Source organism: Pongo abelii, chromosome 1 (genome assembly GCF_028885655.2).
Source record: "Pongo abelii isolate AG06213 chromosome 1, NHGRI_mPonAbe1-v2.0_pri, whole genome shotgun sequence".
NCBI classification, from domain to species: domain Eukaryota; kingdom Metazoa; phylum Chordata; class Mammalia; order Primates; family Hominidae; genus Pongo; species Pongo abelii.
In genome coordinates, this window is record NC_071985.2 from 59,594,278 (window position 1) to 59,612,314 (window position 18,037).

Below are 18,037 nucleotides of genomic sequence, written 5' to 3' on the forward strand. Positions count from 1 at the left end.
CCCTTAGAAATGTTAGGAGAAAAAAAGCTTGTAAAAGTAAAAAATCAACCAGTTCTACTAAGGGTTATGGCATGGGTCCAAATTTGTGTATTAGTAGTGCTCACTGGAGGAGCAGATGCCATTTCAGCCCTTGGTAACTTTCTGCTATTCAGGACACTGATTGCCTGGAATTTCTCTGTGTCAACTTTTCTTGCCATGAGTCTTTCTTCTCACTCACATTCCCACTTCTTTCATATCTTGCCAATTTTGTATTTTACTGACTTAAAGCCAGTATTTCTGTAGTGTCAAGGTGTTTGATTAATTTATTTGCTAGAATTTTTTTTTTTTTTTTGCCACTGAAAATCAGAAGACAGAGGAACTCATATTTCAGGAAAATGTGGTTCTCAAGAAACAAGAAATAGCTTTATTAGAGGGTGTTCTGGTTGGGCAATAACATTGAAAACATAGTTTCATATTTATTTGTCAGCTTTGGAGTTAGTATTGAGTCTAAACCTACTGTAGACTAAGCAACAGCAAAACACACACACACACACACACACACACACACAAATAAATAAATAAATAAATAAATAAATGAAAACCCAGCCAATGAAACAGAGCATACGTTCTATGTGTTCATGTATGGAAAGCCCCGAAGTTTTGCATTTAGTGTGAGAAAGTAATCCTTTTTTTTAGTTTATTGCTTACAAAAAATTTGTGTTACTAGAATTTGTTGTGAGCATATTATTTTCCAAGAAATCCTATGTTCACAAACATAAGTAGAAGAAATGAATTTAAAGTCATTGGATTGGTAATATAAAATCAGAAATGATCATTTTTTTCTGTGTAAAAACAAATGTTCACATGGATTCTTTATATATATAGGACATATTTTTTTTCTATTTCTCTTTATTTTATGTTTCCTGTGATCATCCTTTATGTATTTTGTTAGATATTATGTATTTTTTCTATTGTTATAGTGAAACTGTTGCTATGCTTTCATAATAAGTTTATTATCAATATTGCATTGCCATTTCTACTGAAATACTTTGATTATACCAATATGTACATTGATTTTTAAAAACACACATATCAAATGTGAGCCAGTAGAGTTCTACCTCATGTTAAAAAGTAATTAAGTAATGTTATTTTATTTAAATGTCTGAGGCCAGGCACTGTAGGTCATACCTGAAACCCCAGTGTTTTGGGTTGGCAAGATGGGAGGATTGCTTGAGCCTGTGCAATATGGTAAGACCCCATGTCTACCAAAAAATAAAATAAATAAATAAAAGATAAAATATTAGCTAGGCATGTAATCCTACCTGCTGTATTTATTTGTTCTTAATTTGACATATATGTGTATATGTATTTGTTCTTAATATTGACATATTATATGTGTTTGTGAAAAACAGAAAACAACAGTTTCATAATTAAAGTGTTGAATTTTGACATTTTTCAGATGAATTCAAGTTATTTATGAAAAGGCTACCTATGAATTATTTCCTCAACACATCTACTATAATGCATTTGTGGACAATGGATTCTAATTTTCAGCGCCGTTATGAACAACTGGAGAACAGCATGAAACAACTTTTCCTAAAGGCGCAGAAAATTGTACACAAGCTTTTTAGCCTTAGCAAGAGGTGTCATAAACAACCCCTCATCAGCCTGCCAAGACAAAGGTAAGACATTTGTGGTAATGTAAGCAATTAAGTTTATTGTTGAGAAAGTGAGTTCTATTTATTTTTCTGAATGCAGGTGTGTTAATATACAAATCATGATCTAAATTATATTATTAGAGATAATTTGAAAACAATATATTAAGTCTCAAATAATAAATTATAGTTATTTTTCAAAGTAATAGTACAATGAGAAAAATATATACTAGCACTTATTTCTTTTTTTTCTTTTCTTATCAAAATGAAGAAATCATTCTAATTTATTATGTGTTGTAGCCAACTAATAATTGCATTACAGTGAGCAGAGAAGCACAAAGCCCTATGGTTACATTGTAAGCCTAGGAAATAAACAGGATGAGAAATTAAAATTCCTCAATATGTAATTTTCAAATAAAATAATTCAAGATGTATTTTCTATAACCAGTGTATGGAAAACCATAAACCTAATTCTACAAAAACTTCTGAAAATTACTATGAAAACTTCTAAAATTTAATAGGAATGATGACAACAATTAAATTATTTGTGTCTGAACTGACTTGGGGAAGCAGTGTTTGAATTTCCTACTTTAGGAAATACTGAGCAGTAAGTGTAATAAAAATTTGTATTTATCTATTTGAGGTCAGTTTGAAAACGAAAAGCTACGGGAAAATATAGGACAGTATCACAAGAAATATACATTTGTATCAGTATCTCTTACATAAAATGCTTGAATTTTGACTTGGTGCTTAAATCATTAAGATGAGAACTCTATAATTATAGTTTTCTTTTGCTGGAAAAAAAAAAAAACCCTGAAGGTTAGTACATAATTTTAAACATCCATTTAAAAAGAAAGCATTGGATTGTTTTTGTTTGTTTGTTTGTTTGGTTTTACAATTTATTGGTGTCTAGTATACAAAAAAAAACTATGCAACCATCATAATCTAAGGTGAGGTCATTTTCATTGCCTCAAAAAGGAATGGATTACCAATTAGCAGTCACTCCTCATAAACCTTCACCCAGTCCAAGGCTGTTTCTCTCTATAAATTTGTCTAATCTACTATTTGTCTGTATAGATTTGCCTATTTTGGACATTTTCTGTAAATGGGATCATACAATATATGGCCTTTTGTGACTAGCTTCTTTCACTTAGCAAACTGCTTTCAGGTTCTTCCATGTTGTAGCATCAGTAGTATGGGTATACCACATATTGTTTATTCGTTCACTTGATGAAGATTTGGCTTGTTGTACTTCTAAGCTATTATGAATAATGCTTCTATAAACATTCATGTACACTTTTTTATGTGGACATATGTTTCAATTTTCTTGGGTATATACCAAAGTGGAGAAATGCTGAGTCATGAGACAACTATATTTAACATTTTGAGAAGCTACCAAACTGTTTTTCACAGTGGCTGCACCATTTTATATCTTCACCAGTCACAAATGACAACTCCAATCTCTCCACATTATCTTCAACACTTGTGATTTTGTATCATTTTGGTTATAGCCATTGAAGTGAGTATGAAATAATATCTCTTGGTTTTGATTTAAATTTCCCTAATGACTAACAATATTGAACATCTTTTCATGTGCTTTGAACAGCTTTTCATGTTCATTGTATATCTTTTATGGAAAAATGTCTATTCAAATCCTTCATAGATTTCAATATTTTTTTTTGAAAGTGAGCATTGAGTTGTAAGAGGACTTCATGTGTTCTGATTGCAAGTTCCTTATCAGTTGTATGATATACAAATAATTATTTATATTCTTTAAGGTGTCTTTTCAGTTTCCTAGGCAGTCCTTTCTCTTATTTTCTCTCTTTCTCTCTTTCTCTCTCTCTCTCTCTCTCAGTCTCTCTCTGTCCCCCTCTCTGTGGTCAGTTTAGCTAAAAGTCTTTCAACTTCATTTTTATTTTTCACTAACTTTTAGTTTTCTTGATGGTCCTTATTTTTTTTTAGTTTTTAGTTCGTTTTTCATACCTATTCTATTATTTTTTCCTCTTTGCTGTGTGTTTAATGTCATTTTCTTTTTCTGGTTTCTTGGAATAAAAACTTAAGTTATTAATTTGAGAATTTTCACCTTTTGGGAATAAAAAATTCTTTTTAATTTTTCAACTTTTATTTTAGATTCAGGTGGTAAATGTACACATTTGTTTTATAGATATATTGCATGATGCTGAGGTTTGAGGTATAATTGATCCCATCACCCAGGTAATGAGCATAGTACCCAGTGGTTTTCAATAATTGGCGCCCTCACTTTCTCTCCACCGTAATAGTCTCTAGTGTCTACTTTAGTATGTTTATGTCCATAAGTACCGAATGTTTAGTTCTTGTATTAGTCCGGATAAAGACATATTTGAGACTGGGAAGAAAAAGAGGTTTAATGGACTTACAGTTCCACATGGCTGGTGGAGGCCTCACAATCATGGCAGAAGACAAGGAGGAGCAAGTCACATCTTACATGAATGGCAACAGGCAAAGAGAGAACTTGTGCAGGGAAATTCCCGTTTTTAAAACTATCAAATCTCATGAGACTTATTCACTATCACAAGAACAGCATGGGAAAGACCTGCCCCAGGATTCAGTTACCTCCCATGGAGTCCCTTCCACATGTGGTAATTCAAGATGAGATTTAGGTGGGAACACAACCAAACTATATCAGTTCCCAGTTATTTTATAAGTACACACATTAATTGGCTTTCTGTTCTTGTGTTAACTCGCTTAGGATAATGGCCTCAGGCTGCATTCATGTTACTGCAAAGGATGTGATTTTATTTTTTATGGCTATGTATTATTCCATGGTATGTATGCACCACATTTTTTTATCCAGTCCACCATTGTTGGAAACCTAGGTTGATTCCTTGTTACTACTTTCATCTTTTTAAATACAGGCATTCACATCAATAAGGCTTCCTCTAAGCACTGCTATAAATTATTATTTTATGCATCTCATAAGTTTTCTTACTTCCTCCACAAATAAGATATTTAATATGTCTTTTTGTGTACTCCCAGGGAACATTCCATGACAGGGAAATGTGGCTGGGTGAAGATCTTGTTATTTGATTATAGTGAGCCTTATGCTTTATATATGTAGGTTAAAAGCAATTTGAAAACCATGAAATAGATTATTTTACCCAAAATAGAAAGTGCAAGAAGATGAGGTGAATTAGGAAGCAAATTGATGAGTCTGGTTATAAAGACATTGACTTTAGGGTTCTTTTTAACTAGTACGTCTAGAGCTGGATATGTATGTCTGAAGCTCAGGGAAGATTTGGACAATCTCAGGGAATCCAACCTCAAGGAATGGCAATCATTGGTTCACAAGAATCCATGAAATCTGAATCCAGCTGACATTTGAACAACATGGGTTTGAACTGCCTGGGTCCAGTTATATGCAGATTCCTCCCAATCAAAAAGATTTTCGCACAACCTTTTATATCGCCAAGTTCCTCATCCTCAACCTGGTGGATGAAAAATTTAGTATTTATGGGATGCATAACCCATGCATAAGGAGGGCTGATTTTTGTATCCTCAGATTCTGCAAGGCTTACTGTGGGACTTGAGTATGTGTTAATTTTTTTTTTTTAATATTGGGGGATGAAGGTATTCCCTCCTGGGATACTGAGGGAAGACTGTATTATCATGTAGATATATGTGAGGTGAGTGAAGAAACAGAAACTGCAATTGAGCAAATACTAGAGTAAAATAGAAGCCACATTAATTTCTAGAAAAAATAAATAAATTATAAGTTGATATACAAAAATGCTATAAAAGTTCAAGGTTTGTAATGAAAATGTGGGAAGCTGAAATCCCAGTTCAAATTGGGAGCATCCAACACAAATAAGTAGAATAAAATAGAGGTGTAATATTTGGATTACAATTCAATATAGTATAGATAAGTCTTTGTTTTCCGAAACTTCTAAATTAAATAAATCAAATATTGCCACAGAATTTTCTTGACTTTCTTTTTTTTAATTTAACATAATTCCTAAGTTGACTATTAGTCACCACACACACAGAAACAATGCAGACTTCTTGCTAGATAAATTTGCTTATTGAAGTTTGATATTTTCCATCCCCATTTTTCTTTTACTGCCAATGTAACATTTTGCTTCTATTTCTCTTTTTTTTTCCATTTTAAAAGAATAATATGAAATGACATCAGGAAAACAAAAAAAAATATGTACTGGATTCTAGGAGGGTAGAATATGGTAGAGTGTAAAATAGAAATTGGGTATTTGTGAGTTACGTTTTCAGAAATTTTTGAAGAGGAGGTAGATAAGCCATACCAGTAATTCGCTTTCATTACAAATTATATTTTTTCTTGCCTTTAAGGAATTGTTCTCAGTCATTCCCTTGAACTTTTCTCACCCTAAGAACAGTCTTTCAATTTATGATCTTCTAGGATCTTGAAAAATAAGCAAAAACAAACAAGACCTTCAAAGTACATCTCCACTAATAAGATATTTTCACCTTTCCTATATAATGACGGATAGATTAAAGTTACTCTTTATAATGTATAGTTTTTCCTTTTCAATAAAGCTTGACATTCAGATTAACCTCACCGTTTTTGCTCTGAGGAATTCATGTGACATAAAAATCCTTTTTCTTACTTGAGTAAACTCTAAAGCCTGTGACAATTTGGTTTCCTTGAGGTAGTCAACTTTTGCTCCTATTCTAAAACTTTGCAGATATGTAACAATGGCTTACTAATTTCATCACAAGATAGTGATTACAGCAACTGTATGGTCTGCTTCCACACTGCTATAAAGAACTACCTGAGACTTGGTAATTTCTAAAGAAAAGAGGCTTAATTGACTCACAGTTCTTCATGGCTGGGGAGACTGCAGGAAACTTAGAATCATGGTATAAGGCAAAGGGGAAGCAAGACACATCTTACATGGCACCCAGAGGAGAGAGAGAGAAAGAAAGCTAGGGGGGAAGTGCTATACTTTTAAACCATCAGATCTTGTGAGAACTTACTCACTCACGAGAATAGCACAGGGGAAACTGCCACTACTATTACCTCCCACTAGGTCCCTCCCTAATGTGGGGATTACAATTCGAGGTGAGATTTGAGTAGGGGCACAGAGCCAAATTGTGTCAGCAATTATTGAAAACTATCATAGTATAATTCCTAAAACGTAACTGAGCTGTACTATCTTGTGCTGCCATTCACAGAGCAGCAAGGATCCATAGAACTACTACATTTAATGAAGTGTTGGTAAAAGTTTAGCAACCAACTCTTTAGGAAAAAAGAAAGCTTTGATGAACAACATTTAACAATTTTTGTTCACTATCACAGTCAATATAAATCTACCAATGTGATGTCACTGAACACGGAGTTGTGAATAGAAGTACACACTCAGATCTTCTGAGTCAGGACACACAGGCTGCAGCAAGCAATTAAAACAATTGAATATATTATTATTACGAAGTTATTCATATTTTATTAACAAAATAAAGTGAGATGTAATGGAATATTTTAATGCCACAGACAAAAATGAGTTGAAGTCTACCTATTCATTATATAAGAGTTATGTCATGCACTCCTATATATGCTCTTTCGACTTATATATGAAAATCTTCCAAATGCTGACATATATCAGTAGGCAATAACAAAAGTACTTATTTTTAATATCGTCATTGGACTCATGAGAAAAGCCTTTACATTTTAGAAAGCTGTCAGTCTTCTAGTGGCAGATACAAATTTTCCAAGTCTGTATCGTTCACTTGAATGCTTGTTATCATTGCCATTAAATAAATCAGTTATTTGTCCTGAAGCGACAGCCTCATTGTTTTAAGTTTTGATAACAGATCCACCAAGTGTCCAAGTCTGAATAACCATCATTTTTCTGTCAAACTATGTCAAGTAAAAATGGTTTTCCATGAAAAACCTGGCTACCTCAGCTTGCAACTAAAATAATTGCCAAAGTTATTTTCCTCAAATCAACTATTATAGTGCTATCTGCAGCATAAGTCCTTTATTCATGTGTCTTGTTTTGACATGCAGATTTATACTGAAGATTAAGATGCAGTAAACTTTCTTTTAAATGCTTCAACATGAACATTCTTGAAAACATTTCTTTCTGTTTTACAAGTATGTATCAGTAAGGAATATATCCCCACTAGGAGAGCAGTTTGGTGGCACTACTTGGTTTGTAGTAAGCCTTCAGCAGTAGTTTACTCTCCATTGCTTTAGAGCTGTCAGTGAAAGTGTCAAAACAATGCAAAAGAAAAATGTCTTATTTATTTCTATGAAAATAGTTTTGACTTTGTGCATCTTCTGATGGGATCTTGCCCTCTTTTCCCACCTTCCTCCCACCTACACGCAGGGCTATGTGGATCACTCTTTAGGATAGAGAATGCCTGAAATCAATTTCTTCTCCTCCTAAGTAGCTAATAGACAGAAGACAAACACTTCTTCCTTTGCATCTTCTCTTCCTTTACTAGTACAACCCTGAGTTTCATCTGAGCGCATGCTGCATCACACCTGTATACCTTCCTTGCACCTAAGGTGGATACATGTATATAAATGGGAGGAATGCATGAAACTTCTAAATTGGTTCTTAAGGGAGGAAGAATATATGTCATCTTTTTTATCTCTTTCTCCTAGCTAAGATGAAAATGTGATGACTAGAACTAAAAATCGTAACTGAAGAAACTTATGAAGAACTGTAGAACCCAGCATCTTTGAGGCCACCATATAAATCACGGATTGTTTATGTTGTACTGTTATTTGAGAGGAATAAAATTCCATTTTGTATAAGTTACTGTTATTTGAGTTATATTACTAGAGCCAAACTTGCATCCCAACAAATAAAAGTACCTTACAGAATGGCCTCCAAATTTTTTCTTTACTTATTCATTTTGTTGAGACAGAGTCTTACACTGTTGCTCAGGCTGGTGTGATCATAGCTCACTGTGGCCTTGACATCCTGAGCTCAAGTGATCCTCCAACCTCAGTCTCCTGAGTAGCTGGGACTACAGGCATGAGCCACCATGGCTGACCCAAATTCTTTAATATTATAGAATCTATGATTTAGTTAAAAAATTGCATTTATATATTAACGTGAAGGACTTTTGCTGAAAGCAATTTCATATGAAACTGTATGGAAATTAGGATATTAGTTTTTTTCTTACACTTACATGTTATAAAATGATCTTTTATTATTTTATTATTTTTTGAGTTTCAGGCACTCCAGGATGACTCGCAAGCACATACTCGGTAATAATGAAGCAGCAAATTTACAAACCCTTACATTTATGTATTAAATGTTGTTATTGAGAAATGCAAATATGAAGTACCCAGTGCATGAAAGGTGCTTAGATAAGTATTTTCCATTTCAAAAACAGAAAACCCATTTTCTTGTGTGTAGGTATTTTCTAATACACTCATAAATTTTCTGCAAAATGTCTTTCGTGTGTTTCATACTCAAAATAAAATTGGCCATAAAGATAAGGGTCTAAATGCAAACAAAGTGTTACTTAAAAAAGAATGTCTTAGTTGTCTGACTTCTGATTCAAGGGAGCCAAGATTAGCTTGAGGACAACAGAAGAAGAAGAAAAAAAAATAGTGCATGTACCCCACTGTTCTGTATTGGGATAACTTCTAAATAAGTTTCAAAGTAGGGAAAAGTTGTCCTATCACTTATGCTACCTATTTTCATCTAATTCTTGGTATAGCTTACATTTCAGCCACCATGGCTCTAAAATGGCCTTGCTTTTATTTTTGCCATAATATTTCTACTCTAACCTACTGAGAAATCTTTTAGTGATCTTTCACTTTATTATATCTTAGACAGTTGTCAGTTGAAATCAGTTTTTTAAACTAATTTATATGTATTATGTGTATGTATAAAAATTATTGGTACTCTTTAATTATACTATTTGTCAGCCATGCCAGTCACTAATTTGGGCATTTCAGGCAGAGTACGACTATAATGATAAAATAAAATTAAAGTCTGTAGAAATATAGTGTTGTCCTTGCTTTTCTTCATCTTTTTCTCATGGATGAAAGATTAGGACATAGACTTCAGTACCTCAACATTTTGTCCAGTGAACTCTCTCTGCAGCCCACAATATACACAGGAAAGATGTCCAGACTCAACCCAATAGAGGCACTTGTTTTAGATAGCTGATTTTGACAATACTAACAGAGTCAAAGGGCTTGGTTTTTGGAGGGGAAGGGGGGTTGGGGGAGATTCTGTGGACATATATATATATATATTTGTGCATGTATGTAATAGTTCAAAATGATCATCTCTATTTTTTTTTCTTTTTTTTGTTTTACAGCTTTATTGTGGTATAATTGACAAATAAAATTGCATACATTTAAGGTGTATAACTTGATGATTTGACATATGCATACATTGTGAAATAATCACTACAACCAAGGTAATTAACATATTTGTCATCTCACATAGTTACCATTTTCTTTTTCTTTTTTTTATTATTGTTATTATTATTATTATACTTTAGATTTTATGGTACATGTGTGCAATGTGCAGGTAAGTTACATAAGTATACATGTGCCATGCTGGTGCGCTGCACCCACTAACTCGTCATCTAGCATTAGGTATATCTCCCAATGCTATCCCTCCCCCCTCCCCCACCCCACAACAGTCCCCGAAGTGTGATGTTCCCCTTCCTGTGTCCATGTGTTCTCATTGTTCAATTCCCACCTATGAGTGAGAATATGCAGTGTTTGGTTTTTTGTTCTTGCGATAGTTTACTGAGAATGATGATTTCCAATTTCATCCATGTCCCTACAAAGGACATGAACTGATCATTTTTTATGGCTGAATAGTATTCCATGGTGTATATGTGCCACATTTTCTTAATCCAGTCTATCATTGTTAGACATTTGGGTTGGTTCCAAGTCTTTGCTATTGTGAATAGGGCCACAATAAACATACGTGTGCATGTGTCTTTATAGCAGCATGATTTATAGTCCTTTGGGTGTATACCCAGTAATGGGATGGCTGGGTCGAATGGAATTTCTAGTTCTAGATCCCTGAGGAATCGCCACACTGACTTCCACAAGGGTTGAACTAGTTTACAGTCCCACCAACAGTGTAAAAGTGTTCCTATTTCTCCACATCCTCTCCAGCACCTGTTGTTTCCTGACTTTTTAATGATTGCCATTCTAACTAGTATGAGATGGTATCTCATTGTGGTTTTGATTTGCATTTCTCTGATGGCCAGTGATGGTGAGCATTTTTTCATGTGTTTTTTGGCTGCATAAATGTCTTCTTTTGAGAAGTGTCTGTTCATGTCCTTTGCCCACTTTTTGATGGGGTTGTTTGTTTTTTTCTTGTAAATTTGTTGGAGTTCATTGTAGATTCTGGATATTAGCCCTTTGTCAGATGAGTAGGTTGCAAAAATTTTCTCCCATTTTGTAGGTTGCCTGTTCACTCTGATGGTAGTTTCCTTTGCTGTGCAGAAGCTCTTTAGTTTAATTAGATCCCATTTGTCAATTTTGGCTTTTGTTGCCATTGCTTTTGGTGTTTTAGACATGAAGTCCTTGCCCATGCCTATGTCCTGAATGGTAATGCCTAGGTTTTCTTCTAGGGTTTTTATGGTTTTAGGTCTAACATTTAAGTCTTTAATCCATCTTGAATTGATTTTTGTGTAAGGTGTAAGGAAGGGATGCAGTTTCAGCTTTCTACATATGGCTAGCCAGTTTTCCCAGCACCATTTATTAAATAGGGAATCCTTTCCCCATTTCTTGTTTTTGTCAGGTTTGTCAAAGATCAGATACTTGTAGATATGTGGCATTATTTCTGACGGCTCTGTTCTGTTCCATTGATCTATATCTCTGTTTTGGTACCAGTACCATGCTGTTTTGGTTACTGCAGGCTTGTAGTATAGTTTGAAGTCAGGTAGTGTGATGCCTCCAGCTTTGTTCTTTTGGCTTAGGATTGACTTGGCGATGTGGGCTCTTTTTTGGTTCCATATGAACTTTAAAGTAGTTTTTTCCAATTCTGTGAAGAAAGTCATTGGTAGCTTGATGGGGATGGCATTGAATCTGTAAATTACCTTGGGAAGGATGGCCATTTTCACGATATTGATTCTTCCCACCCATGAGCATGGAATGTTCTTCCATTTGTTTGTATCCTCTTTTATTTCCTTGAGCAGTGGTTTGTAGTTCTCCTTCAAGAGATCCTTCACATCCCTTGTAAGTTGGATTCCTAGGTATTTTATTCTCTTTGAAGCAATTGTGAATGGGAGTTCACTCATGATTTGGCTCTCTGTTTGTCTGTTATTGGTGTATAAGAATGCTTGTGATTTTTGTACATTGATTTTGTATCCTGAGACTTTGCTGAAGTTGCTTGTCAGCTGAAGGAGATTTTGGGCTGAGACAATGGGGTTTTCTAGATATACAATCATGTCATCTGCAAACAGGGACAATTTGACTTCCTCTTTTCCTAATTGAATACCCTTTATTTTCCTCTCCTGCCTAATTGCCCTGGCCAGAACTTCCAACACTATGTTGAATAGAAGTGGTGAGAGAGGGCATCCCTGTCTTGTGCCAGTTTTCAAAGGGAATGCTTCCAGTTTTTGCCCATTCAGTATGATATTGGCTGTGGGTTTGTCATAGATAGCTCTTATTATTTTGAGATACATCCCATCAATACCTAATTTATTGAGAGTTTTTAGCATGAAGTGTTGTTGAATTTTGTCAAAGGCCTTTTCTGCATCTATTGAGATAATCATGTGGTTTTTGTCTTTGGTTCTGTTTATATGCTGGATTACATTTATTGATTTGCGTATATTGAACCAGCCTTGCATCCCAGGGATGAAGCCCACTTGATCATGGTGGATAAGCTTTTTGATGTGCTGCTGGATTCGGTTTGCCAGTATTTTATTGAGGATTTTTGCATCAATGTTCATCAAGGATATTGGTCTAAAATTCTCTTTTTTGGTTGTGTCTCTGCCCAGCTTTGGTATCAGGATGATGCTGGCCTCATAAAATGAGTTAGGAAGGATTCCCTCTTTTTCTATTGATTGGAATAGTTTCAGAAGGAACGGTACCAGCTCCTCCTTGTACCTCTGGTAGAATTTGGCCGTGAACCCATCTGGTCCTGGACTTTTTTTGGTTGGTAAGCTATTGATTATTGCCACAATTTCAGCTCCTGTTATTGGTCTATTCAGAGATTCAACTTCTTCCTGGTTTAGTCTTGGGAGGGTGTATGTGTTGAGGAATTTATCCGTTTCTTCTAGATTTTCTAGTTTATTTGCGTATAGGTGTTTGTAATATTCTCTGATGGTAGTTTGTATTTCTGTGGGATCGGTGGTGATATCCCCTTTATCATTTTTTGTTGCATCTATTTGATTCTTCTCTCTTTTTTTCTTTATTAATCTTGCTAGCAGTCTATCAATTTTGTTGATCCTTTCAAAAAACCAGCTCCTGGATTCATTTATTTTTTGAAGGGTTTTTTGTGTCTCTATTTCCTTCAGTTCTGCTCTGATTTTAGTTATTTCTTGCCTTCTGCTAGCTTTTGAATGTATTTGCTCTTGCTTTTCTAGTTCTTTTAATTGTGATGTTAGGGTGTGAATCTTGGATCTTTCTTGCTTCCTCTTGTGGGCATTTAGTGCTATAAATTTCCCTCTACACACTGCTTTGAATGCATCCCAGAGATTCTGGTATGTTGTGTCTTGGTTCTCGTTGGTTTCAAAGAACATCTTTATTTCTGCCTTCATTTCGTTATGTACCCAGTAGTCATTCAGGAGCAGGTTGTTCAGTTTCCTCATAGTTGAGCGGTTTTGAGTGAGATTCTTACTCCTGAGTTCTAGCTTGATTGCACTGTGATCTGAGAGATAGTTTGTTATAATTTCTGTTCTTTTACATTTATTGAGGAGAGCTTTACTTCCAAGTATGTGGTCAATTTTGGAATAGGTGTGGTGTGGTGCTGAAAAAAATGTATATTCTGTTGATTTGGGGTGGAGAGTTCTGTAGATGTCTATTAGGTCTGCTTGGTGCAGAGCTGAGTTCAATTCCTGTGTATCCTTGTTGACTTTCTGTCTCGTTGGTCTGTCTAATGTTGACAGTGGGGTGTTAAAGTCTCCCATTATTAATGTGTGGGAGTCTAAGTCTCTTTGTAGGTCACTCAGGACTTGCTTTATGAATCTGGGTGCTCCTGTATTGGGTGCATATATATTTAGGATAGTTAGCTCTTCTTGTTGAATTAATCCCTTTACCATTATGTAATGGCCTTCTTTGTCTCTTTTGATCTTTGTTGGTTTAAAGTCTGTTTTATCAGAGACTAGGATTGCAACCCCTGCCTTTTTTTGTTTTTCATTTGCTTGGTAGATCTTCCTCATCTCATTATTTTTATAGAGAATTGGCACGTTGTTTTTTGGACCATATCAAATTCGATTTTTACAACAATGAGAAAGTGTAAACTCTGAGTCTGTCTGAGAAGGTAATAAAGAATTATTTGCTCGAGATTGGTATCTAGCATGAAAGCTACTAGAAAGCAACTAAAGTATTGAGATAATGACCGCCATAGTTAGTTAACAAAAAATATATTTAAAAAGGACCAAAAATATTCTATATCTATTTATGAATTAATTTTTAAAAGAATTAATTTTACTGACAACTATCTAAAATAATAAATTTATCTAATATAATGTATTTTATCTCAAATAAATACATTCCTTTTTTAAAAGGGAGTGGTAGTTAAACAAATTTGGAGATTCCTGAATACTACAGCCTTTTTTGGAAACCTACAACACATGCATGCCAAATACTCCATAAAGTTTTACAATTAGGAAATAAACATGATTAGACTAATTTAAACAAGTAATTTTCAGAATTAAATTTCTAATTCCTTAAATACCTGTTAAATTGTCCAAGTATGTGCTTGGGAATCAGTGTCACATCATTTTTTACCCAGTTTTTTTATTTTAGGCTTGTCTTTGGTTGTAATATAGTGACTTCAATCACAGTAAAATATTTGGCAATTACCTTCAGCTGAAAATTATTTTAGAAGACTCTTCTTTGCTCAACTCTTTAGTTGTCTTCTTTGTGCTGGGTATCAATCACTGGCAAACAATTTATTCATTACCTTCTCAAATGGACTCAGAGATTACACCACTGTGTCCTTGTAAAATTTTAATTTGATAGGGCCAGCAAATAAAATGCTGATTCATTTACTAGGACATATTTTTGTCAGATTTCTTTCTTACAACCTTTACTTCTGAGACTTTCATCTCAATTTTTATTTTCGCTTATATGGAGAGAGTTACTTTAAGTGGGACTCTTCTTTTGGTATTGATACATGAACTTACATATGAGAGAAAAATATTATGGAGTACAAATTGATAAACTGATTATTTGCTGATATCACATTAACTGTCAATGGTTTGTAGATGAGCCACATAGTGTAAATCCATATAGATCCCAAGGTATTAATGTTTCTCCAGATCTTATAATGTTTTTGACCGTGAAATCTTTAGAATGGTTGTACTTTCGCTTTTTAAATATAATTAAGTTAGGGCTGAATCTCTAATAGGTCTTATCTATATTTGAATCACTTCTAAACAATTTTACTTATGTTTTTGAATAAGTGGATGCCTTTTAAACTGCCAAATAAATAGGAAACCGAACACCATTTTTTCTTTTTCTTTTTCTTTTTCTTTTTTTTTTTTTTTTGAGACTGAGTCTTGCTCTGTCACCCAGGCTGGAGTGCAGTGGCATGATCTCGGCTTACTGCAACCTCCACCTCCCGGGTTCAAGCGATTCTATGGCCTTAGCCTGCCAAGTAGCTGATATTATATGCACACACCACACTTGACTATTTTTTTATATTTTTGGTAGAGACAGGGTTTCTATTCTGAGGATGTGGTGGTTTTGTTATCTCACAGCAGAATCCCATCTCATATATCAGAATTATGTATCTTATCTATGACCTTTCCTCTTAAACACTTCACATTAAAATGTTGTGGCCAGGGATAGACACTATGATATTGGTGTCATCTGACTGAGATTAGACTAGTATTTTAAAATCTCTTATTCTTTAAAAATGTAATAGTGCATGCATAAAAGAGGAACAACTCAAAGTGTTTTCTCAAAGTATGAGAATCTTTTTTGTCAGCTTTCATACAAATAATATTGGAAGCATCAACGCATATAAATGAAATTGGCTATTTCAAAACTGTCATTAGGTAAATATGTAGATGCTTGTCCTAAACTTCTCATTCTGAATGATAGTACTAATAAATAATATGATGTTGTACTAAACACCAGAAATCAGGTAAATCTTACAAATGATATCATTTCTGATCAAACTTGCTCAATTCAGTGGGGAAAACCTAATTTGAGTTGCTTTAATGATACATTTAATCTAATGACTAATTTGGTAACACCACTTAGATGCAGTACGCAATCTCTAATCTCAATACTATGTGTTAGAATCCTCATGCAGAGGACAAAAAAGTACCTATAAATAATCTTCCTCACCGCCTTTTAGCATCATTATTTTCTAACATGTATATGTATCTATGTATGTACACACACACACAAACACACACACATAGATATGCACATATATACCAACTCATTAAAATGGCATATGACTGAAATCCGGAGTTCTTTTCCTTGAGCATTAAATTAAGACACTGTGTTCTAAAAGTGAAAATGGTTTTATAAATCAAGAGGGTGAAAACTACATATTAGCAGATGCATACCAGCACAAATCTCTAACACTGAAAAAAAAATGTGAAGCACTTCATTTTAGGCAGCCAACACAAGTTATAAAGTGAGTGAATACATTTCAAAAATCAATGCCAATCGAAATAAAAATCTCCTATCTCATGATCTAGATGCACTTCAGACAACAACAAATAGAACATCACAAAAGAACATTGACGTGACAAAAGAACACTCAAGAAAATGAAGGTCAGTTTGCTATGGTGGTTGTATTAAGCTCAGCAGGAAGAATTCATGTAGGCTTCTCAAAGTAAATACAAAAGATCAAATCTCAGGTAACACTTTTTATTGAACTGAAACAAAATTAGCTCATATAAGCAGGAAAGTTAGCTATAAACAAATATAAAACAATGTACATTAGTAATAATATAAGGAAATTCTACCAGGTCTCTCTCTCACACACACACACACACACAAACATCTACTCAACAATATCCTAAGTACACACTAACATGCACGCACTGACACGTGTATACAAAAACATACATGCTCCCTCAACTATATATTTAATACATAAGGAAAGCAATACATGATTATGATCTAAATACATGATTTTTCTTTTATAACCTCATCTAAATTCCTATTGAACTGAACAAAACTGTGTCACTACCTGGAATTATTAAATCATTCATCAATATGCAATAATATGGAGAGATATTTTGAAAGATAAACTGCAGAAAGTAAACAGGAATGAAGATGAAGCTAACCAAATCACAATTCATCACATGTAAGTGAAATACCTATCTAAACAGCAGAAGAGACATGCAGTGGAATCCACCAATATCTCTTGATGAAGAGCCACAGACATACTGAGCTAAAAGAGATTATCCTGGAACTGACTCACTAATGAAAACTGTCATGGTTAACTAGTTATTAGCTAACATGTATTAAGTACAAACGTGTGTCAAACACTGTTCTAAATGCTTTACCATTTTTCATTTTTAACTTAATACAATGTTATAAGGTGGGTAGTAGTTTTACTTTAAATTTACAATTGAGATTCTGAAGTTTTGATAATCTAAACAAATTGAGCAAGATTACTCAACTGCTGGTGGCAGAGCTAGAGTCCAAACTCAGGCAATCTGGCTATAGAGGTCGTCGAGTTCTCCATTACTCTACCATGTTGTTTCTCAGGTTTATCATGTTTGTTGAAGAAGGTGTCCTAGTTCTTCCCAATCCGTCATCATTGAAAAGTTTAAGAAAGTATTAAATTCATGCAAAAAACATTAAGTAATAGAATGGAAAAATAGGAAAACAAGAAAAAGTTTAGAAGATAAAAATCTGATTACTAAATTTAAAACTAAAATACAGTAGACTGTTAAAAGAAGAGCATTGGTTTATTACAGTAAAACAAGCTAATGCAGTACTATAAATAAAGAATGAGGAGATAGAATTTATTTATTTATTTTTTTTTTTAATTTTTTCTTTTTTTTTTTTTTTTTTGTAACGGAGTCTCACTCTGTCGCCCAGGCTGTATACAGTGGCGTGATCTCAGCTTACTGCAAGCTCCACCTCCCGGGTTCACACCATTCTCCTGCCTCAGCCTCTCGAGTAGCTGGGACTACAGGCGCCCGCCATCATGCCCGGCTAGTTTTTCTGTATTTTTAGTAGAGACGGGGTTTCTCCTTGTTAGTCAGGATGGTCTCGATCTCCTAACCTATTGATCCTCCTGCCTCAGCCTCCC

General features: G+C 34.2%; 1 protein-coding gene across 11 annotated transcripts in view; it reads left to right on the plus strand.

The window, feature by feature from the left end:
* BRINP3 (BMP/retinoic acid inducible neural specific 3) overlaps positions 1-18,037 on the plus strand; it is a 390,180-nt gene that overhangs the window by 315,372 nt on the left and 56,771 nt on the right. For all 11 annotated transcript variants that reach the window (XM_054524117.1, XM_054524105.1, XM_054524115.1 and 8 more), the window contains one exon: positions 1,439-1,661. In XM_054524117.1, coding sequence (XP_054380092.1) covers positions 1,439-1,661 — 223 coding nt within the window. The remainder of the gene's footprint in view (positions 1-1,438; positions 1,662-18,037) is intronic.